The 24,862-nt window shown below is 39.4% G+C and overlaps 1 protein-coding gene across 1 annotated transcript in view; it reads right to left on the minus strand.

Annotated features, from left to right (window-relative positions):
• Positions 1–24,862, minus strand: part of SPTBN5 (spectrin beta, non-erythrocytic 5) — a 92,853-nt gene that overhangs the window by 22,015 nt on the left and 45,976 nt on the right. Inside the window, exons 36-47 of the mRNA XM_072930011.1 lie at positions 16,899–17,003; positions 15,707–15,892; positions 11,712–11,867; positions 10,891–11,082; positions 10,197–10,292; positions 7,436–7,554; positions 6,675–6,789; positions 5,885–5,998; positions 4,653–4,774; positions 3,865–4,027; positions 1,848–2,036; positions 1,001–1,078 (exon numbers count right to left, since the gene is read on the minus strand). Coding sequence (XP_072786112.1) covers positions 1,001–1,078; positions 1,848–2,036; positions 3,865–4,027; positions 4,653–4,774; positions 5,885–5,998; positions 6,675–6,789; positions 7,436–7,554; positions 10,197–10,292; positions 10,891–11,082; positions 11,712–11,867; positions 15,707–15,892; positions 16,899–17,003 — 1,635 coding nt within the window. The remainder of the gene's footprint in view (positions 1–1,000; positions 1,079–1,847; positions 2,037–3,864; positions 4,028–4,652; positions 4,775–5,884; positions 5,999–6,674; positions 6,790–7,435; positions 7,555–10,196; positions 10,293–10,890; positions 11,083–11,711; positions 11,868–15,706; positions 15,893–16,898; positions 17,004–24,862) is intronic.

The following is a 24,862-nucleotide window of genomic DNA, read 5'->3' on the forward strand; positions in this document are numbered from 1 at the left end:
ATGGAATTTGGAAGAGCTCAGATCCAGACTGGAGTCTGACATTACAGTTATTCTGCAGAGAAACGCTTCTTGTAATGTTTGTGAATCCCAAGATTAATGACTCAGAGTTCTCCTTTCAGCACCCTCTGCACTTTAATTATAGAACCAGCGGTGTCAAAATGTTGTTTTCCCAGTAAACTCTGCTTCTATAAACTTTCCACTATTCTAAAGGAAGAAATAAGCTCACATCAAATGGGTCAGAAAAAACCCACTAAACTTCTGGGTGCTTACATGAGTCATTGGATGGGAAATCACTCACAGAGCATTTTCTACACATTGCTGAGCTAAATATGATTGGATAAGTCCTTCTACGTTTCATATACTGTAATCAAGGGACTGCAAATGCACCAAACTCTGAGATGTTTTTGTAGCCCCTGCAGAGGCAACTAATTTAGTAGCACTACCTATACAAGGTGTAGGGTGATCTAATGTATATTCAGCATCCTGAACAGCTTCAGCAGCCCATGCATCACTCTCCAGTTTCAGTTATTGCAGTGTTACTGATACCTGTGGTAGGTAATTTAAAGCTACACTGAGTGTGACAGCAGTGATGACTTGTACACTTCTGGCAAATGTGTTTGGCTCTGATAAAACAAGCCAGGCTGAACGAGGCAGTGAGCAACCTGGGCTGGTGGGAGGTGTCCCCACCCGTAGCAGGGGGTTGGAAATGGATGGTCTTTCAGGTCCCTTCCAACCCAAACAATACCAGAGTTCTGTGTTTCTATACAGTCTCATTTTCCTGCTGCACTCAGAGTAGTTGGATTGTTCCATTTTTCTTACGGCTGAGATTCCCATTCTGTGTAAAGTACCAAGGAAAGAAATCTGATCCTAAACCACCAACAGGGCAGAGCAGTAACTTCAGGAGGAGAAAGAGCACAGGAAGATTCAGAGCACATCATTGTACAGTCCCCTGTCCTCCAGACTGATTGCAGAGAAAATTGTAATTTCTCAGAGCACATACCCCTAAGTCCTCATTAGCTAGGAAGGCCTCTTTGCTGCTGAGCCAGCTCTCAATCTGTTCCACATAGCCATAGAATTTCTGTGTAGGGAAAAAATCCAAGAGTCACAAACATGACAATATGCTGAAATGCTGTAAAGCAGAAGCTAACCTGACTTTGGCAGAGTACATTGACAAAACCAAACTTTCATGGTTATTTCAAAAATTAACATAATGCATAAAAAAGCATTGAAACTGCCCATACAGTAAGATTTAAGTTATCATATATGTGATGATTTTAGATGGGGTTAGTAACCCAGATTTTATCTTATTTAAAGTATTTGACATTCTTCATTGTAGAATCTCTGTTTGAGCAGAAATGTTAAAAGTGAGATGACTATTACAGGGAAGTATTTCTGGAAAACTGCAGCCAAAAGAGTTATTTTATTAGGAAAAAAAGCCAGGAAAAGATACACTATTCTGTCCATGCTAAATTTTTCTTCAGTTTTTAAAAAATACTTTTCTGGCCCCATGTCTTTTTGGGCAGGTTATAGAATTTGGAAGAATAGTGATGTTGTGTTATAAATATGTGTCTTTTTCCAGATGTATGAGAGTTTGAAAAGTTTTACAGTCTTTGAAAAATGTGTTAGCATATATTCCTCAGAAATTTCTATGATTTGTAGAGGTAAAATTTCTCAAAGTCCTGTCACCACTGAATGTGCTTAGCCCTCAGCATGCCAGAAACGAGTGAAATATAGATGAAACACTGGGTATTATTATCTTTCATCCTACCATCTTATAAATTTGCTGTTTACATCAAGAAAAACTGTCAGTGACATGTGCATTCTCTCTTGAATGTCATTTTACTCACCTGTAAATCTTGTGCCTGAAACAATTTTATATATTGCTCTTTCCATGCTTGGATCAGTTCAGACCAGGCTTGCTGTAATCTGGAGAGGGACTGGCGAATCTCAGGGGTTGCATAGTGACCAGAATTGCCAAGTTCTTTACCATAGTCACTGAGAGCATTGAATCTTTCCACTCGGGCTTCAATCTCCTCCTAAAATACATTGCTAAGGTTGTTGTCAAGGGTTTATGAAAAGTCAGTTATTCAGAATACAAGCCTTAAGGGGAAGATTTTTGGCTATAACTTTCCAGCACTAATATTTGCACGGAAAATCATTCATCTTTGAGCTATGTTACTGGGAGGACATGGACTTGCCTAAGAGAGAGTAAATGTAAATAATAAATTAATTTATTGGTCCAGGAACAACTGTTTTCCTACAATGAAAATTGAGATTTAGTTAGAAACACATTAGAAAATGCTGAGATATAAATGAACACAATTTCAAACAGCTATAATATTACCCCCCAGTCTTCCTACATAAAAGTGTTGCTTTTAAGAAACAGTGCCTAGAATTTTTCCTCTTCCAACAAAGAAGTTTGTTTCAGATTTTTACTTTAAAGTCATGGTTTTGTTTAATTTTGTGTTGTTAAAATGAAACACATTTAACTTTTGCATCTGGTCTGAGGAATGAATTATACCCCTATACTGAATCCTTAAGGTGAAAGCATAAACAGCAATTATGATCCCTGCAAATTGAATGTAGAATTTCTAATGTAAGCAATTTGAAAATGAAAATAACTATGGACTGAAATAATACCATGTATTACCTCATAAACTACCTTAAACACAATGGTATGTTCTATTTAATTTCTGAAATTAGAGCGGCTGCTTTTAGAGATTTTTGGGGTGGTGGTGGTGTTGCCCATTCATAGATAACACAGCTATAAAATTGTAATTCAAATATTTTTGAAATTCACACAGTTCAACTCCAGTCTCTCCTAAGGACTTTGGTTTGAGCCACTAACCAGAATTAAAAAAAAAACTCTCCTTCTTGCCTTGTCTATAATTTTAGTTTAGTCTGCATAAGAACATAGAGCCTGAATTCCTCCTTTTCTCTGTGACTGTCTCCTTAGAGCCATTTGGGCTTTTTGACTAGCAGATATTAAAGACTTAGATCTTGCCACCATTTAAATTTGGAGCACACTACATCAGCGGTTTGTGATATTTCTAATATGACAAAGAATTATTAACAAAAACATTGTTAAGTGATATGAGAAAGCATTGTTAAAATGGATGACCCTAAAAAGGAGGGGATTTCAGGTGCTTCAACTTAAATTCAGGTTTATGAAATTAATCAGAACCGACCAACTGTTTGTGTTAATAAGGGGACCCACAAAGTACTGGCTATCAGTATTTCTAAAAATCCTGTTCACAGAATAATTAAAGAAACTGCAAAGAGAAGGTAGCACAACAGATGAAAGATAGCTATGATTCTTGGGAAAAAGTAAAATATTGGCTTTTTTCCTAATGTGAATTAAAATTTCACTCCTTCCAGAAAAGAAACCAAAAGTATTAACCAAATTAGCCACCAAAACATTAGCAAGGTAATTATTACTGGGATATGAAGTGTTTCAGAACTGAATGTGTAGCACCATTAATTGATAATTTGCTTTGCTGTGTGAAACAAACCGCTGGTTTTATTTTCTTCTCACGTAAGTTAAGTTCTCATGACAAGATCTAGCTCGAAGCAAGGATTAACTGGCATTAACTTCTTTGGAAATTTGAACAAAGAGATGAGCAGTGAGCATGATGTGAGACTGAACCTGTTTTTCACCATCAGGCTTGAACAGCAGTAGAGGTGAGAGCTCTTTGAAGGACACAAGGTGCCAAACAGCCCATGGGACAGTTTTGTCAGTATGCAGGTGATTTCTATCCCCAGCCTGGTACTGAAAACAGTTTTTTACCATGTTATTGACAGAGGTGTGCTGTGCACACAGAAAGATTCCCAGTATGTGCAAGTGGAGCCACGGAAGGTACTTGCCTTTCTCTCCTGATGCTCCTCTATCATGCTTTCAGCTTCATTTACACTTTTAGGCAGCCCGCCTGCTTCCATTAAAGCTCTGGTGTTTTGGGCCCAGTCTAGTATCTCCTTCATCTCCAAGTTAAATTTCTGCAACTGGTACGAGGCTTCCAGCTTCTCCTTCCTGCCACACAAGGTGCAGGTCAGCATCATCTGACATGGAATGATCTAGTTACCTCTCCCTCCCCATTTGCAGAGGAAAGTATCTTAACAGAAGCCAAATGAAATTAATTCAAGCTTTCCCTTACAGTTCCTAAGAGTTCCTCATGTTAACCAAAACCACAGGAAATGCACACTGCCTTGGAGACAACATACTTACTAATATTTTAACTTCAGTTCATTAGCAGAAGAAAGGTAAAAGAGCCTTCATATCTGTTGCTTGCAGCCATGATTACAGATCAGGATTAAGCCTTTCTTGTTTTGGAAAGATTTGAGAAAAAAAAATCTTCAAGAACCATCCAAAAATAAGTCTTTCACAAAGGCTTTATGATAGTTTAATTTGATATTTTAATGGGATAAACCACATTATTTAATGGGATAAACCACAAAACCATTGTATTAGTTTTCCCAAACTCACATCAGTGGAACTTCTTGTGTATCAAGTCACACTTTTTCCAATACAGGTGTCTTGGCTGCCTATGTTAAATTTGTGAAAAACCCTTAAGAAACTGTAAAAGACCTCTGGCAAGCAGAGTTTGGGAGCAGCTTTGCTTCTGCTGAGAGATACTCAAACAACTCTAAGTCTTCACCTTTGTTTGGCCTGTCCCTGGAGTCGTAGCCAGTTGTTTTTCATCTCCTGTTGCTTCATAGTCAGTTTGTCATTTATGGATGGATTCCTTGTGGAGAGGCGGAAAGATTCCAGTTCTAGTGGCTGGGAAGAGATTTATAGCGGGGTAAATTTATGCCAAATACTCATATTCATTCCTGACTTTGCCTTTCAGGAAAAATAGGTCATTTTAAGACCCCAGCTCTCAAAGGCAGGTAATTAAATTACAGTAACAAAGTATGCAAAGGGATATGTATTATGCAAAAAATAATACACATGTGTTTGTGAACAAACATCCAGGCCCATGCATTGCTTTGCATGCACAAAAGTTAACTGATAATTTAGAAAACATTTTTGCAGAATATGGACAAATAGGAAAATTAACAGCTAATTCTAATTTCTACTAGTAGTCTGATGAATACACATCAACTCAGGATTAAAGTTGAAAACTTTGTTGCAAAATTCCATCAAGTTGATGAAAATGAATAATTTTAATTATGCAGAACAGAAAATATGCCAGGCTGGTTTTAATCCTTAAAAAAAGTAAAGTTATACTGTTGTAAAGAAAAAGTTTTTCGTATTTTCTATATGAAAGGGCTAACAGTGAAAAAATGTGAGAGATTGTCATTGGATTTCTACTACTGTTCAACAGGATATATTTTTTTTAGTAAAAATATACAAATATAAATGAGCTTAGACCCATATTTAATGCTCAGTTTAATTTAGTCCTAGATGATGCAAACTGACCAGTTTTTACAGAAGCCAGAGTGGATTAGGCAGGCAATTATAACCTAGAATTTCTGGGTTTGACGTCTGTGTCAGGAAACTACTTGCAGTATGGGGTTTGCATTTAAGTTCTGAACAGAAATAAAGTTGTGATTTTGGTTCAGCTGAGTACAGGAACTGGGGGAAGATGGAGTCCATGCTTTCCAAAATGTATAGGACAGTCTGATCTGGCTTGTAGGTGAGGGCCAGAGACCCAGATGTTAAAAAGGGACTTTTCTTCTTAGATTTTGTGCATCAGGAAGAATAATATTTGATAAGATAAAGTAGGATTAAGCAGCACAACATTTTAATGAGAAACAATTTATGCTGCATTTGCATTGCTGAAAATTCCTGCAAATCAATCTGAAGAGTAACAATGATTTTTGCACCATATTTTCAAGAAGAAAAAGTGAATTTTTTCAGTATCCTTTGTACTTCCCTACTTCTTACCTCCATTTTGGACTTAATAACACTGATTTCTCTCTCCATTTCTTCATGTCTTCGAATCAGGTTTTCCACACTTTCCACATCTTTTCCATAATCCAGTGCTTGTATCAATACACTCTGGAAAGGGCAGTGGGATGTGCAAATGGTGAAGATAACACCAAGCAAAAGGATCTGTATCTTAATTATTTAAAAAAGCCTCCTCCTTCATCTCTTTGCCTTGCCACCCAAATGTTTTGTCTTTTTAAGTAGCAAAAGAGCACATTGTCTGCTCTCCTTAGAGAGATGAAAGAAAAATCCACATCTCTTTGAACACTCATAATCCTGCTTAAGGTGCCTCTGGCCATAAACAAAGACAGGCATGCCTCCTTGCATTTCTCAATCTTTCTTTTCAATTTTCTTTTTTTTTCCATATACCAAACAAAAAAAAATATTTCTCAATAAATTGTTGCACAGTAATTCAGGTGTGGTATGAAATTTTAAAAATAAAATTTATCCTTGGTATCCTAAGAAATTAAATCCCATAAAATGAAGAAATACATTTTAAAAGTTGTTATGAAAATAACAAGCCAAAAATCTTGTAACCTTAAGTAGTGCCTACTTACCACTTGCCTACTGACTTATAATGAAATAAATATAATTACTTACATTGATAAAATTGGTTTTCATATATAACCTTTTTTTCTGTTAATATCAAAATTATAATTCAGGATCAGCATTTTCCCCTCTATTTTCTGAATTAATAAGATTGATAGAGCATTTTTCCATTTCACTTAATCAAAATTGGAAACCTTACCTTCTCAGTAATTCTTTCTGTGATGTCATCTATCTCTCTGATTAAGGCATGAATCTCTAGGGCTCCCTCTAACTTCTTCCTGTATGCATTCAGGTTACCATGAAAACTGTTCCACCTTTAATTTGAAATAATATTTTAGAGATGCATTTCAGAGGTAAGGATTTCCACAACTGAGTTTCATGATGCTCATATTTAAACAAAACCACAGGTTTTCTGAACTACCTCGTATATTGATCTCCCCATTCTCCATAATAATCTGATTCTCATCACTGGGATAAAGCATTAGCCTGAGAAGACTATCTGGTTGTATTTATTCTATGTCTCCAAGATGGCATGGGGGTTAAAAGCTAAAAAGTACTGATCCAGTTTCCCTAAATGCTCAGTAATCTCACAATTGATATTGTCATGCTTTTGTTTCTTAGACAGGGGGCTGTGGAGCAGCAAAAGCACAAGGCAATTCACCAGGACAACTGTGTGAATTGATAGAAGTGCCTAAGCTTCATGCATCTTGTGTGCCAAGTGATGTGAAACAGTATTTGACTCCAAGGCTAGAAACATGACTTTGGCACTTCTGGATTAAAAATCCTTCTAAGCTACCCGCTCTGGGAGTCTGGAAAGACAACGCCAGTGTCTGATATTTGGTAGCTGTGATATTAAAGAAGAAAACAAATGTTCCAATTCCTCCATTTATCTCAGAAGAAATACACCTAATTTTCCCTTCTTGTTTTTGCTTTACGTGGAACATTTGAAAGCATACTCACTTCTCATTGAGCTGCTTTCGGCGCTCATAGATCGTCTTTGTTTCTTCCTTGTTCTGTCTCTCCAGTTTCATGGCCAGGGCATTGATAGTCCTGATGTGAGCATCGTCCACTGTTGACTCCTGTAAAGTGAGAAAGGAAACAAAGGTACTCGTTCAAATTGCTTGTGACCCAGCTGTGCACTGAGATGTGAAAATCAACACAAGCAACAACAAGAAAGGGTTTTACTCCGCTAACATTTCAGACACGTGGAGTTTGCTCTAATACAAGTACTGGTGTTACCATGTGCCTGCTGATTAGACAGTAAAGGCAAGAAAGAACATTAATGGCTCTAGATGCAACAATGATCTTCATCTAGGTGATGGTCCTCAGACCCTCAGACATTCATTTCTAAGGCAGATATTCCAGCAGGGGTTCATTTGGTGAAGAAAGACAGATGCAGTTGCTGGTTACACAGTGGAACAGCTGATGTGTGGCAGATTGTCCCTCTGTCAGACAGGTAGTGATTCAAGAGCTCCTGGGCCTACTGACTGTTTTACCTAGGTGAGCTCCTGTCCCAGAGTGCCTTCTGTACTGTAGACAATAAGCTCAAAATCCATACAGCCTTGAGAATCCCAGACAACCTATGCCACTGTATTTTCTTCTAAGGCTAAATCTTCTAGGAGACTTGCTTCCCATGCACATACCATCAAATGAGTAATATTTGCACATTGCCCATATAAGCTAGAGTACAGTGGGAATACAACATTTTATTGGTTGAACACTGCTCCAAGATACAAAACCATTTATTTTTCTAGGACAAATAAATCACAAGTTTAGCAGCGAGACAATCACTGCTATAGAGAAGCACAGCTGCAAGATGCCAGCACACTTTAAAGTATTCACTGCATTGTGTGTTTTGTTTATGCTGCATCCATACCAATGTGCATGATTCCACATGTGCTTTCCTACTATGCACAGCCATAAAGTAAACTAGGGAAACCAGCAGACAGTCAGATATTCTTCAGAAACCCTGCAGCCTCCTGTAATAACAGCACAATGAATTGAAAGTCTGGCAGCCATCAATGCAGGATGATTACTCCCTACCCTGATATCAGATTTTTCTAATGGGAAAACCCAGACTGGATGGATGCACACACTGTGCCAGAAGCAGCCTCTTTCTCTTTTTATCACCCTAGGAAGCACTACATAACTGAGCATCAGCTATCAGGGCAGAACTGCATAACTGCCCCAGCTTTTTATCTGCAGGAGTCATGTTCAGAGTGTTACAGGAGCAGTGGCTACAAGCTGATACTGTCTAACTAGGAGTTTCAAGAGCGGCACATAAAATCTACCTCAGTTTATGGAAAAACTTTCATATTCAGAGGCTTATGCTGGCTGGAACGCTGGGTTGTTTCTGCCCTATTAATCATCCTTTTTTTGGCTGGTACAAGCTGTAGGAGAGCCCTTGCTCAATTCCCTTAGCTCATAGTCAGCTGGTGAGTAAAATGAATGTCTCTTCAATTTACTAATTCCCTGGTGCTGAAGCCAAATATTTAGGCTCTCTGTCCAAATCCAGTGTGAATGCACTGCCACGAAATTCTGCTGGGCTCTGGAATAGGGAGCTCAGGGGTTTCTCCCTGGTGTCAAGCATATTTACACTGCTACTGTGTATAGAAGAGGATTGTCTCCTTCTGCTACTGGGCAACAAAAGTAGAAGACAGGAGCTGCCATAACAAGAATCAGCAAAAAGATAACAGGCAAACAAAGGATGAAGAACATTAGGAGACTACATTAAAGATTACTCACAAATTCATTACACATCTCTTTCCAGACCTCTCCCTCAATTTCCAGACTAGCAAATCAGCACAGTAATCTTTCCTGTGTGACACACACACCTCAGCCCTCATCTGCAGGAGTTCACACAGACAGAGAACACAAGAGGTTGTTGCAAATGCATCCCCTCAATATATGGCCTCAAAGCTCTCATGGTGGGAGCTGAACACGCGACAGGGAGGCCCTGACTCCCCAGGTTTGGTGCCTAAGTTGGCACACCTCACTGGGGGCAGGAGAGGCAGCTGGCCTGACTCAGTGCCATGAAAGAGGGACAGAGATCTCAGCATGGAGAGGTGAAGAGTCCAGCTGTCTTGTCACATGACTGTTATCCAGAGTGTAAACCATTGCTCTGTTTTACTGAATGTCTGGTTATTAATGTTATGATTCATGAGTAACCACATGTGCTGTATAAACAGAGGCCCCCAGATTTACGTGCTTAATTTGAATGAAGGAGTATGAGAATGAGACCATTCCTCAGAAGGAGAAAAATGGAGAAATAAAGGATAGAAACAGAGAAAACAGTATTTTTTTTTTTTTACAGGCTTGTTCATGGAAGGTCTAGATCAGTTCTCTGATTCAAATAAGCATGGCTGAAACAACCATTTTTAAACTAATTTTGGGTGGACATCACTGTGACTTTGCAGACTGCATGAACCAAGCAAAATCTGCTCAAATTCAGGCTCACACAGCAAGTTTACCAGTCATTTAATGCAGTCTGAAATGTTATGCTGTGTCATGAGTGCCTGACAGCTCTGCCTAGACATCTTCAAAGCAGAAGGCATAAAAAGAGAAAATTCTGTCGTTTTAAGTGACTTTTGAGGTAGAGATGCTTCCTATCACTTTGGTCTTACACCTCCTCAGAGCACTGGAATTGTATTTGCTAACTGGACTGAAAAGTTACCTGCTGCTTGCAGCCTTGCAAGACATGAGCATGAAAAGCACCTCTTACCCCTGATGTTGCTCCACGGAACTCATTCAGCTTTTTCTTGAGCTGCAGGCAGTGTTCATAGTCATTTCCCACGTCACCTACATTAATCATGACCTCCTGGGGAAATAAGCAGTGAAAAAATATTTAGGTGAAGACTACAAGAACACAGCAACTCCCAATGCTTATCCTGATGCAATAAGTTCTGTGATGTGTCTATAAATCACCGACCTATGGCTTCTGAAATGGTCTCTTCTGATCTTTAGATAATTATGAGACTTGGTCCCAATTCCCTTTTCCATTTATTACTGGCTATGGAAACAACCTCTGAATGAAAGTGATTCTTCATTCCTACAAAGAGAAACTTTCAGATTTGATATACAATTAGAGTGAAGGCCAGCTGCCAAACGCTTCAAGTCTCTTCCATTCTAACCTGCTTTCATTTCTCTGTCCCAGTAGATACTTGCCCCAAATAATCACAAACTCTTCATGTTTACATGAGAAAATGTGCTAATACTGTCCAATTGACTCTGGTATGGACAGACTCTATAGAATTTGTTCAGTCATTCCGTTCACATTTTTTGTAGAATATGTCATGATTCTTACAGACAAAAATCACTAGGCAAATATCCTGGAAGATGACACAGTTCTCAGAATGTCATTGCTATATAGCAAGTCTTTAGTGAGCTGCTTGGGTTAAATAGTAAAATCTACTTGCCTTCTCCCTGATCCAGGCTTCCACTTGGTCCACCTTCTGGAGAAATTCTAGGAAGTCCCGACTGTCCTCCAGCATCTTCCCACGAGCAGCAACAGCCCTCTTCAACTTCTCCCAGTGCTCCTGAAGCATGCGGACTTGGCGACGGATCTCTCCTGATTTTGGGTGGCCTTTTGATATCAGGGCTTCTCCTTTCTTCACGTTCAGAAAAATAAATTTGAAATTAAAGTTGTGACTAATTTTTAAAGGGATTACCATGTTGCCTGACCTTTCTAGGAGTGTTTCACCTTCCTAACCTGGATTGAACAATAGATTACTACTATAAATTCTTATCACCCAAATGATAAAGCCAGCTGGAAAGCTCTTACAGCCCTCTGGAGGGAATCTAGAATCACAGAAAACTGGGATTTGAATATTTCCCTGCCAAGAAAGATATTCATGGAATGGGAACACCAAGTGTTACAGATGACTGTGCCCTTTAGCTATATGATTCACCCAGTTCCAGCAAGAACATTCACAAATTGGGCATGAAATCCTATTTGCCTTTTGTAGGAGTAACCATGTCAGGCAAGGAAGAAGTCAGTGTATATTTTCCTATTTATACTGTAAGGAAAGATGGAAGCTCCCTGAATGGAACCAATAAAATATCTCCTGTTGTAAACTAAGTGTAACATTTCCATGGCAGAGCAACTGGGTTCTTGTCACACCAGTAGGATAATTGATGCAGAAGTGATGACCAAGCTACTCTTCCTTCACATATCATCAATCTGTCTTTGGATGAGCAGTAATTATCTGTAAAAACAGTAACAGAGTGAGAGGGTTACCTTGTTAACAGCTATAATGATTTCTTCATTTGCTAGAATCTCTGCCTCAAAGACCTGATGCTTCTGCAGCAGCTTCATCTTGTCCTGCAGATTGCTGGGGTCTTGTATGGAAGGATCCTCCAGCTTCTGCATGCGTTCACTGATCCAATCTTCTGCCTGCAGCAGCGAGAGGCACCTGAGTTAGCACAAGAACTGCCTGGGGTCCTGGGGCCTTCTCCCAGGATATGTCTCTGTTCTGTCCAAGTGTCTGTACCTGGGCTGGATAGATTGAGTGGGACTGGACAGCTGAGGTGGATCTCCAGTTTCTGAACTCATTCTACTTTGTTAAAAGCAGGTAGGAAAGAAACTAATTTTTATCTGACCACAGGAGTAACAAAACAATTCTTGAGTACCTCAGATTTTGTCAAAAGCCATTAACAGATTATACAGTCTTCTAGATTATGTAGAGAGAATCTTTGAGCCTTAGCATGGTATATATTTAAAACGAGATTATGACAACTGATTCTGGGGGCTGATTTAGGGCTCTGAGTTTCATCTGGTATCTCTGCCATTGACCTACTTGCAAAGTAGGTAAACATTCTTTGGAATTCAGTGCCTCACCTATAAAACAGCACTAACATTTCCTCATGTCGTTGGTGTGGTGAGGCCTAAATGGAAAATGCAATACAAATAAAGATTTACAGGCAGGGCCCAAGCACTAGTTAAATTATTTGAAATGTATTTGCTTTTGTACTTCATAAAATTCAAAATGGTCTGATCAGGAATATCAGATTCAGAAAAGCAGGTGATTTATGGGAGCTAACAAAGCAAAAATTATGTGTTTCTCTTAGGAAATTATTTTTAAGGGGATATTAAATTGTGCAGAATAAAATGAAGAATAGGATAACACATTTTCCACAATTTTCTTGAAGTTCTGCTGAACTTTAGCCCTTAGCATTGAAGGAAGTATTTTCTGTCCATCAAAACACTGGGAACTGAACACTTGACATAATGTTGTAACTGATCCTGTTGTCCTCAGAGCACTGAAGTAATGTAATGTTTTGACAACACAAGAGCTGCAAATTGAAGGGCACCTTTATTAGTTTCAAAATATCTTGGCTGTCCTGGTGGAACTGTGCACTATATGCACACAAGACTTGTCAGCTGGAGGATTTTTTTCTGTTAACTAATGATTTGAAATGTTGTTTCAGCTGTTGAGATTCCATAAACAATAACAAATAGCTTTCACTAGCAGCATGCTCTCCCAAAACTGTTTCCCTCCAAAGCCCAGTTAGAGGCTCAAACAGGCCATGTCAAACTTGCCCAGGGCTACACATTGTCAGGTACTGCTTGCATTTCCAACACCCTCCTCAATGGCCTTCTCCCATCCCAGCCACACCCTCGTGCGTCAGTGTCACTTCAGTGACTCTTCATTTCAATGGAGGCTCATCCATGCAATTGGAATGAAAAACAAACCAACCCCCAGGATAAAGCGACTTTAAGGTCAATTTCTCACCTACTTTTTAATAAGAAGCAGTGGCTTTAATGACAGATTAAACATCTGCACTCTTAGTGCCTTGGTTTATTTAAGGCTTGTTTAAGATGGCTCTAGAGAGTGAGGGATCCTTCTCCTGGCCTCATGCCCACGTTCAGGTGTGAAGCAAAGCTGATCTGTTTGCCCAAGACCTTTCTATGGAAAGATTTCCTGCTTGTCTGCACAGCCATTTTCACTTCACTGAAGACAACAGAAAAGCTAGTGTTATGCTCAGTATGGGCACTAGACCAGACTTACTTCTATGGGAGTCATAAAAAATGTGGGCACTACCAATTTAGAAACTTACTCTTTCAAAATATCAGTTACTGTAACCTCATGAGTACAAACTCTAAATTTCACTGATTTTTTAATGACAGAAGTATGTAAAGCATATAAAAGGATGTGTCTGATTCAGACATTTAGAGATAACAACTAATTCTCTCTCATTCCCCTGAGATAAAGATGTATATTTTTTTTATTCTTATGTACAGGGTGAAAAGAAATACTACTAATACCATGAGCAAGTTTCAAAGTTGGTGTTAAAACCCAGAGCCAGCTTTAGAAGTCAAAACTTTTAACTTTATAATATTCCTTCTGCAATAACTTAAATACACATATTTCTAAGTAGCAACTTGCTCATTTGCCTTCTGGATTAGCACTGAGCTACAGACTCTTTGGCAGTATGGTGTAGTCTGTAAGTCCATCTCACTTCTTTGAGTGAGACAAAACCACCATTTTCTACTGTAGAAGGGTGAGTTTTATTTTGTAAACTGCATGTGATCTCTTGAGTTAATTATTGTTGTTTGTTGTACTAATGTGTGTAGTTCTCTGTCATTGCTTCTAGAGAGTAACTAGAAGAATTTTAATAATGACAGTGATCACTAATTTCTGCTGGCACAAAAAATTCTGTTTGATCAATAGAAATTACTCAACATGTTTGGAGGACGGAGAGTTTTCAGCGTAGTGGGACCTGAGCTATAGGTCTTGTTCCCTTAATAAGTAAGAATAAGCAATGACCTCATTGATTTCACAGCCAAACTCAAAACTCATCTCCAAATTTAACATTCCTGTGGGAACCATTCTCACATATGAACTTGTACACACCCAGAATATAATTTAAATTAAATTAAATATTCCATTCTATCCACCAAAGAGTAAGAAAGATATTACTGATTTGAGTAAGATTTTTAAAGATTTTTGTTTTTTAATTCCTTGGTGACATTCAAATTCTACAGCAGTAGGCAATGATTCTAGGTTGGTGAGGTAAATAAGCACATAACCTGAGAACAAAAACTACCTAAAGAACTTCTGGCTGAATTTATGTGGAGAAAGTGGATGAGAACAGGGAAATGTTCTTCTATGCAGGACCAAATCTTGTGCTCTAAGTGTGTGATTCAAGAATGAAGGGGGACCACAGCCCAAGCACTGACTTAACACTTACAGAGAGATAGAAAGAAATGCATAAGTATTCCTACCTAATGGGTTGATTGTATCTCTAGAAGGGTATTGACAATTTCTCTACCAAGAGAATTTTGGCAAATTGCTCTTTTGGAATTTTAACTCCTGAGCAATGCACCATCCAATCCCCTCTGCTAGTCCAAAAGGTGGACAGGCCATTACTGGGGGAATTTTATTACTTTCCTATTGTGGGATAGTAAAAGTATAACCAAATAATACAAGTTAATATTTGGGTGTATAAATAATTTCTGCTAAATTTGATTAAAAGGAAAATAAAAAGAAAGAAAAGGAAAAAGGAAGAAGGAAAAAGAAAAATAAGAAAAAGAGAAAAAAAAAGTATAGTTCTCTTTTTGTAAACCACTGAGGACTTTTCAGGGGACACAGCAGGAGAAGGGGTGGATACCAGACCAGCAAGAGTGCTTGGAAATGTCCCTGGGTCTGTGTGCTCTTGTTTATGCCAGCGCAGTTCTCAGTCACACATGTTGTGCTGCCCTTTGCAAGGCTGACCTAGTTTGTCTTTCCAACAGTGGTGACAGAGCAGAGCTACTCAGTTACAGGACTGAGGCCAGAACAGGAGACAGAGACCAGCGTGTTCTGCAGAGCCAGGAGCTCAAGAGCTTTGCTGAACTACAGCAGTGCTTTGAAGGCCTTCAATGAACACCCACTAATAAAGCTTGGTGCCCAGGCCATGATGCTTTCCACTTTGTATTCATTCTGATTTGAAATACATTTTCTTTCCCACCAAAGGAAAAATGTGTATTAGCTTGCAGTTTTCCTTTCAACTGTTTTATTTTACCAGAGCTTTTGATGACTGAAGTGGCTGCAATATGCAGAATGCCACAACAATTGTACAGTAACAGGAATGGCATTGGAGTATCTTTTTGCATGAGTGTGGCAGGAGTTGCAACACCAGAGTAGATCATCCATCCACCCAATAATGTCTGGCAAGAGTGAGCACTTTCATCCAATAGAGGTAGATGGTTTCTCTGCTTTACATCCCCATCCCAGTCTAAAACCCTCTTACCTCTTCCAAGTTTTGGTAGAAGAGTGCCAGAAGAAGGGCAGTCTGCAGCTTCTCTCTCCTAGTCTGGGATAGATCCTTGATCTGACGCTTCCTCTCATGAATAACATTCAGTTTGTGCTGAATCTTTTGCCCTTCCAGTGCATCAGCCTTTTCCAACCTGCTTGCCTGTTCTTGAAGAGACATCATCTGAGGAGGCAACAGAGATGAAATTACTTTTATGCTTCCAAGTGGTATGAAAGAAACAAAATCAAGTTTCTTTTGTAGTTAAAATACTCTCTTTTTTCTGTAATGAGCTAAGAACAGCAGGGACAAGTTAACCAGCGTTCTCCCTCACCCTGCACTATGTTACATCTATGACATTACTGTCACTGGACTCCATGGTGCATCCTGGCTACATAAATTAATTAAAGTTACACCTTTAATTATGCCTATGCCACTGATTATCCAGTGCAAGGAGTCATGGAGCAAGCATGACATCCATGAGTGCTCAGATTTTATTGCTTTCTGGAAACCAGGTGTTGTAATGTAGCTCTCAAAATGAGCAATCAGTGTGGCAGGCAGCTGGCAAGAGTCCTGGGAGCTCATTCTGGGGAACCCAGGCACAGCTGCAGGTTTAAGCTTAGCCTTAGCCTGGTGAGTTACAGCAATGGCCATCAGTCAGGCAGATTTCTTTACACACAGGTGAACAATTCAGGATCTATTGCAAAGGTACAGAGAAGCTGCTTGTTTGGTACAGCTGTTGTGTACCAAATGGATATTTAAGTAATTTGACAACTTCCTTTAATGTCAAAATATCTACTGCATTTTGTAAAATAGCTACTCTATTTTAATTGCTTTAAAAGTCACTATTTTTTAAATGAAAAGAGCGGAAAGTTCTGATATCCATAATACATTATGGCCTGCTTTAAATATTTCTTCTTGTAAGTCCCCCTGTTCTGCTTACAAAGTGGTTTTCCTATGTGTTGCAAGGACTTGGGCATGGAGTGTTTTGACAGTTGTTCTCCAATGCTCTGACACTTATTTCCCCAAGCTTCCCCATTTTATCTTTTGTTCAAGCATGTCAGGCATTTCATGCCTGTCACCAATTCAAAGTGTTACCATAATAAAAAAAAAAAAAAAAAAAAAAAATCATATATATAATTTTAGCTCATAGAATTCTAGCTGGTAGAATATTTGTTGTTTATTTTTTTACCTTCTCATCTTGTGATGCCAGAAGCTTCTCAAAAGCCTCATGTTTCCTTATGAGTTGTTCTACTTCATCTACAGACCTTCCGAGGTCATTGCTTTTCAAATAAACCTATAAAAAAAGTACATTATTTTTCTCAGTGAATTAATTATCCCATAATCTTGATTCATAAATGGGAGAAGAGGTATTAACTCTGCTGCTGCTGAGAGTACACTTGAGGGGAACAAAAGGAACAGGAGGCAACAGAAGCTAGAAATTAATTATTATAAGTCCATGGTTTTGAGCAAGAAAGAGAAGCATTAACAGGTCTAGCTAAGGAAAGTGACCTCTCAGTCCTTATCACAATCACTAAGTCACAAAGCAGTGAATTCCAGAAGTCTAAGCCAACCTTGTAATCTCAAGCAAGATCACTGTCATGTCTGACAGATTCCTTCTTAGAAGAGTTCCCAAAACAGAGACTTTGCAGTCTGTCACCAGTGCTTTATCACCTCAACCATTAGCAGGATTTTCCAAACATCTAGCCTGAAAATGCATGGCTGTTGCTTCACCTTGTTACATACTGCCTTCTTGATCACACCCAGGAGATGATTCCTTTTATGTTTGCTTCAGGCTTGTGCATGTTTATAGACCTTTTGCATACTGGGGTTTCTGTCTTCTCTAGGTTAAAACTACAGTGATCTGATTGATTATTCCACAACAGCTGTTTCTTTTTTATTCTGATTATTCTTATTGCTCTGCTCTGCATTTTCACCACTTCCACTTAGAGACTTGATGTAACAAGTGGCAATAAGAAATAGGGCTGCCAGAGTGAAGACAACAGACTGACTTTTGAGCTGCAGTCTTCAGTATGTGCCTGTATATAGTGCTTGTCTTTTATACAACACCATGAACTCAAGTTCACCTTGCAATCTACTATGAGCTTCCAGAAACTTTTCAGAAGTAGTGCTGTCAATTTATGCAGCTGATCGTTCCTGAAAAAATGTCACAGCCTGCATCTGTACCAAGTGCATTACATCTGTCATTTTTTCAGGCAATCATTTCAACTTATCTGCATTAATTTTATTTACTGTCTGTTCTGCCAATCTCTGATGCAGAAAGACTGCATCCAAAATAACAAATAAGAAATAACAAATGTGGATTTAAAGAATCTGATCTCTGCACCTTTTAATACTGTGCAAGTGTGCACATTTTCCAACTAATTCACATGTTTCAAAGGCAATGCAGTGTTCACTTTCTCTATTCTGGTGTTAAGAAAAATTAATGCCCAATTACTTGTCCCATACATTATGTTATGTTCAGTTTTGCCAAATGCAAAAGAATAAAGAATATAGTTATTGAGAAAAAAAGATGCTTTTCTGCAGTTTGATGGGAATTTATTCATTTTAATTGGATGTAATTGCCCACAGGATTTTTTCTTGTTCAGCAATGGGACAACAGCAGGATAAAATCCCCAGTTACAGGCTCTGATGTGACATGAGCAAAGACTACTCATTAATAAGGTTCGCACTGAAGTGACTATGGCTGGACAGTCTTTGGGAAATCAGCCTGCTGTGAGTGATGGCATTTATCAGCAGAGTGTAATGTGTAATCTATTTAGTGAGTTCACAGAATCACAAGTATTTGGACAAGAAATTCCAGTCAGTAACTTTGCCTGGGTAAAGTGCAATTAACAGAGATGGAAGAAGAATTTGAGAACAATGATATAGTGTAAAAGAATCAAGAGGCAACAAAGAAACAGAATCAGGGAAGCAACACAAAATGCTAAATGTTTTGGAAAAGGGCTAGTAAAGGACATGGGTAAATCTGTGACTTTAAGCCATAGATGTGCACAGGAAAAAAAAATCATCTACAGAGATCATTCTTCCTTTGCAAAACATCACAGTCCTGTAGCAGTCTAACAGGGTGGATTTTTATAAGAGGGAAAAGATGTTCTTTGAAAGCTACTCCAGAAAACCAGCCATGATGTTCATTCTCTGGACAACTGCTTAACCTCACAGAGCATCTTCTTCAGGAGAAGCTTCCCAAGCTTGAACACATGTGCAGGGTAATCCACACCTACTTGCCCGGATCTGACTGCACTAAAAGCCCAGGATGGACCCCCGTTCCCATCTGGGAACCTCTCTGAGGCTCAGCCCTGGACATCAGTCCTTCCTGAACTGCATTGAGGTGCACTGATCCTGCCCTGATCCCCTTGGACAGACCCCACATCTCAACCACCACCTCACTTTGACACTTGATCTTCAGCTGCTCGATGGACTTTTTTGCTGCTGCCGCCACTCAGCACTCCGTGGTGGCGGTGGATAAGAGTACTGACAGCCAGACTTGGCCTGACATTCTGGCCCATTTTTTGGCTATGAATATTTTGCATATATAGAAAAATGCACAGGTGTATATCATACCCAGGGCAGATTTTCAAACCAGTCTATGCTAATTCATTCCCATCACAGCAATTGCAGTGAAGAAGAAAAGAAAGGCACTGTACAACAGGCCCTAAGTTTATAGTAAGCCTGGTTCATAAGCCACCAGAATGTCTAAAGAAATGCATTAATGCCTTTGCTATGCCCTGTGTTTCACACAAGTGCCATCAGAAGGTGGATACTCTGTCATTCGAAGTTGAATCCTTTGATCTATCCTACTCATCAAAGGTATGAAAGGATGAGAGATCTCTTTTTAGAAAGTTATTTGATTTGGTTTGGTCTTTTGAAGAAAAATGTGTGGGCTCCAGGTCTGTCTACGGAAATGCTTTATTAAACCACTTATATTTACCATTTGTATTTACAACACTGCTGCTAACACAGAAATAAAAAGTTATCAGCTAAATCTCTCCACTGCTGTTTGGGGTGCACAGACATAGAGCCATATGCAAGAGCTCTATTTGGGTGTTTTAAACCTTGCTTTAAAAATACTGTAGCTTCTTGATACATTTTGTGGTTTATCTACCATTTCTGGTCAAAAAAGATTGACCTCCAGGGCTTTTATTTTGTAACTGTTAGCAGTGAAACTGATACCTGAAGAAAGGGTCAGCTATTAGTTTTCCTGCTCATATACCTCTGATGGAAGAAAAAGGCAAGGGACATCTACTGCTAAAGATGGTTATTTTCCTTAGAGAGAACAGAGACATCTGAGAGCAGGGGTGTGGGGTGGTGACTCATAATCAGCTGCCACCGGAGAGCTCAGTGCCTTGCTCCCACTGAAATCCACTGAGCACAAATGACACTGGGCATTCAAAGCTCAATTCCTTTGGATTTTACAGCTCCGGGAAAAAGTCATCCTGACTACTGAAAGCTTTGGACTAAGTCCTCCAAGTAGAAGTCTGTGCAAACGCTCTTGGCAATCAAGGTTTTGACACTGAGTAGGAGAACTGGTGCTCAGAAAGAAAATTGCTGCAAAAGGGAAGTGGCTGCATACATTGCAGGGGAGGCAATGGCAACATGCTCAGGGGAGAGCAGCCCTTGCAGCACCAACAGTGCTGCTGCCTGGAGAGATGCTGAGGCAAAAAATTTCCATTTGTCTTCTACACAGAAATCTTATAATCAGAACCACAACATTTTAAGCAATTGTTATACCATTCTGAAAGCAGAATAAAAATTGGCTCCCATGCCACAATGCTGGCCTGTCACCAATTACATAATATTTTGGCACATTTTAGACAGGTCTCCTAACTTCTGCTCTGAATGAGACACATTGATTTAATATACAAGACACTGCATAGCTCTCCTCAGGTAACCTACCGAGGTCTCCCACAGAGTACAGCAGGTAGAAACTTTCTTTCAAGTTTGTTTCTATTAGGAATCATGGCCCATCAGTGGGAATTTAATATTCAGCCACTAAAAGCACAAAAGACTTGGCCAGTGACTATAAAACAGATTTGTTTTAAAGTGATGACTTCCAAAGATGCTTAAAACCACAAAATGATTTTTGAGATTTCTGAGACTTTCTGGAATAAATTTTCAAGTTACTGACATTGTAAAGCATAGAAACAGGTTTTAACCCTACTGAACTGGAGTTTTTCCATATTTCTGAGTTCATTGCATAGCTGCTGCCAGAAAGACCTTTCTCATACAAGTTAATGCAGAATTAAAAGCAAAGCTCAATTAATAAAAAAAAAAAAAAACAAAAAAAACCCCAAAAAAACAATACTATTTACATAGTTATGTGACAGCATCTGCCAGATCTAGCATTTGGAGAAATACTGAATGAAACATTTCTGTCATTAACATAACTGTTTGCTGCATGCCACAACTTCACTTTTATATGCACTGGAAAATGACACAGCCCTGGAAGAAATTTGTATTCCAAAAACTGCAGTTTTTATTTCTCTAGAATAAAATATATTTTAGGTATTTGTGCAAATCCACTTCCTTCTTCTGCTTTTGCTCTTCAAGTAAAACAAGCTCCACAGAATTTTTCCTCACTGCCTGCCATGAGTTTGCTGCTGAGATTGCTGGAACACCACAGAAAATCTTTCTATTTTAACCATATACTAAAAGTCCAAATTAGTATCAGTTCTAAAAACCTTCATTTAGACCATGTAAGCAAGTCCAAACTATCTGCTGAGACAGAGAAGAATAAGGGTTGGTTTGACTTAATTTTGATAAAAGTAAATACTAAAAATAATAATGAAAATAATCTGAAATTTGCTTAACAAAGTAAATGTTCTTAATTCCATGACTATATAATGTTGACAAAAATATTTTACTATGCTTCATTTCAATAAAAGTTATAGGAAGGTATCATACTATAACCACAAGAGGAATAAAAGACACTAAAATTGCTTCTAAAAAGAAAACATACATTTTTTTTCTATCATAGTGACATCATTGGCATGTGTCCTCACCATCTATATGCAAAATTCTAAAATTGAATGTATTTAAAATTTCCTTCCCTCCCCCCACTGCATGCTCTCTTCTGGGCATAAGAATATAGTTATCTGATACTGGAAATAAATATGGGAAAACCACAAAGATAAAACTGCTGGTTTTCTGATGACTGCTATGGTTGCTTCCTCACACCTATTTCCTCCTGCTTCAAAATTTGCAGTATTGATCCTTACCCTGTAAGTATTAGGTGTTAGACCAGAATCTTACACCCATACAGCATCATCATTTAAATATTTAGTTATGAAACATTTGTCTGAAAGCAGTCTGAAATTCCTCAGAAACTCCTCCTAGTTTTACTGCTAGAAACTTTGCTGGGATATCCACATTTGACGTGCTGTGGACATTAAATTCCCTTTGTTTCTTTTCCCTCAGGAAAGGGTGGTACCTCTCCTTTTCTAAGAGGGGAAAAAAGTGATTTCTTCCTACATACTTAATTACTTTGGCTTTTGAAAACAAGCCTTACTTTTAAAGTTACAAACCCAGGAATTAACCATTTAGAAATACAGCCCAATTTGACAAATAAGGAAATGAAAACAGTGAAACAGAAAAGAACTAAAGAAAAAAAATACACTGAGGTTTTTTTCCAGGTCCCAGACTGACTACAGAATCACAGAATTGATTAGGCTGGAAAAAACCTTTGAGATCATCAAGTCCAACCTAGAAGAGAAGAAAAGCAGCTTTTGGCCCTAAAGATTTGAATCTTCAAAGTGCTGATCACTATGCCACACTCATGCAAAGTCTGTATGCAGTGGCATGCTGTGTTAACAGCAGCACTATAATGGTTAAAATGAGCTCTTGTTAAGAGCTCGATTAGAGCAGAGTCCTTCTCTTCACTCCACGTGGATCAAGCTGTAGCTGCAGCCTTGGTGACAGCAGAACACAAGTAGCTTTGTCATTGTCTTGCAAGTCATCTCTAGGGAGCTTGACCATAGCATGGATACATACAAAAAGAAATTAATATGGCTTGGTTAAACACAACTTAGGTCTTCTGTTTGCAAATGTTCCTAGAACGGAATGCAAATTTTCACCACTCTCCTCCCAGTTCCAAAGGATGCAATGTTGACGGCGATAGATGGACATCCTGGACGCGCTGTGCCTCTGTGAGTTGAAGCTGTGGTGTGACCTGGTATGTTTGTCACAAGGCTGTCAGGGCATACACTTTTTACAGTGCATGTTTCCTGGGAAGGCCTCAAACCAGATCTTGTCCAGTGGCTAGAAAGCAATCCTGAGCAGCAAACAGGGTTTATTGATAGAGAGAGGCCAGCCCCAATCTCCACAGGGTGAAAGGGTGGACCAGCTGTATCTGAATCCTGTGTCTTCATAAAGATTGTTGGATTTCGGCTTCTTCTAAATTCTCTTACCACCTGGATAGGCATAGCAGTCCAAGGAGTGGCAAGTATCAAGGTGATTTTGGAAACCTTGTGGTGAGCAGGTGTTAGATCATCACATGGAGTCTTCCTAAAGTCTGGCCTAGATGAGGGGTAATTCTGAAAGACAATCAGCTCTGGACTTAAATCCTTGCTCATGACCTCATTCCCACTTGCTGAATTTTCTCTTCCAGTCAGCATAGCTGGGGACAGCCATATGTCTTTGGATAAAGTCTGCTGCGGAAGGCCAGGGTACTTGGAGGAAGTCACATGAAATCTTGTGATTTGAAGGGCTGGCGACCCACCTGAAGGAAAACCTTGTTTTGGTTTTTGGGATCGTGTTGGAAGACCAGAGGGAGTTTCAGGCACCTTCTCTAATTGTGGCATGAGAAGACTTGAATGAGTGTGACTGCTTCCGTGGGAACCTGCTCGAAAAGGCTTTATCATCAAGCTGCACGTAGAAATGTGAAGCTTCATTGAAGTGTGGAGGTCTGACATTTGGACATTGCACTGGCTACAGCCTTGTTGGTGTGGCAGTGAATCACAAGTTTCCAGAGATGCATGCAGGTTTTTTCTGTGGAGCATAGAAGCAGCTGGAATAGCAGACAGATCAACATTTAGGCATGATGTCCAGCTTGATGGAGCTTTGCAGGAAAGAACATCTGAGGGCAAGGATAGGGCAAGCTTCAAAGGATCACTTTTTCCAGGGGAAATACGATGAACACTTTTTTCTCTTTTTGAATATTGCTTGTAAGATGCAGATGTTGACTGAGTGCCAGACCGCTCATATCCATGGTCCCAAGGATCCTTGCAAGCACTGGAACACGTGGATGTCTCAGAAGGACTGACACTTTGGGGACTAGCGCTCCCAAAATTTTTCCTCTCGTCTGTGTGTGCCAGAATGACATCTAGCCTTGAACAGTAAGACACACTGCTGGGTGGTGAGATGGCATTTCCTGGAGCAAGCCTGGCAACTGATTGACCAGTGGGAGGATGCCAAGCTGGCACTGGCATCTTTTGAAAAGGCCTGTCCTGCACAGCAGATTCAAAAGCAGGAGGTGGGGTTGCTCTACAGGAAGAGAGCAGCACTTCCACAGTGGAGATGTAGGTTGCAGTTGAAGGTTTGCAGCGATGGTCCCTGTATGACATTCTGAAGCTTAGTCCTAAATGATGCAAAATTCAAAGCCACAGAGCTTGCCTTTCCCCCTGTGCTTAAAATCAAGTCCTAATCCTTTTTCCTTTGGCACTGGAAATTTCCATTCTTCCTCTGAAGCAAAGAAATGAGAGTTGAATAAACATTCTCCAGGAAGAAAAATGCAAACAAAAAAAATCCACATTCAAAATAAAAAATCTCAGCTCTTCTAAAACTGCTACCACCGCTTGTCACGTCTGCAAAGCGATATGAGTGTGGGATGGGCTGAAGGATAAATTACGGAGCACACGGCTCTGCTCCCTGAGTGTTCTGACAGTGAGACTGCAGACAGAGTAGGAGGGAGCCAAAAGTGCCTGCCAGAGACAGCCTGCAAACTTGCTGTTATTTCATCTGTGAAAAAAAAGAAAAGCGGCTAACCTGAGCAGTGGATCTGCTGCTGTGAAAAGATCCGAACAGAGCAGAGAGTATTGGATGCAGTTTCTGCTCAAAGCAAAAATAATTTTTTTCCTTCTTTCCCCTTTTCAGCTGTTAATTGTCCTCACTCTGAATGACAAGATCTCAGTTTGCAGC

The sequence above is a fragment of the Taeniopygia guttata genome, chromosome 5 (genome assembly GCF_048771995.1).
Source record: "Taeniopygia guttata chromosome 5, bTaeGut7.mat, whole genome shotgun sequence".
Classification (NCBI taxonomy): domain Eukaryota; kingdom Metazoa; phylum Chordata; class Aves; order Passeriformes; family Estrildidae; genus Taeniopygia; species Taeniopygia guttata.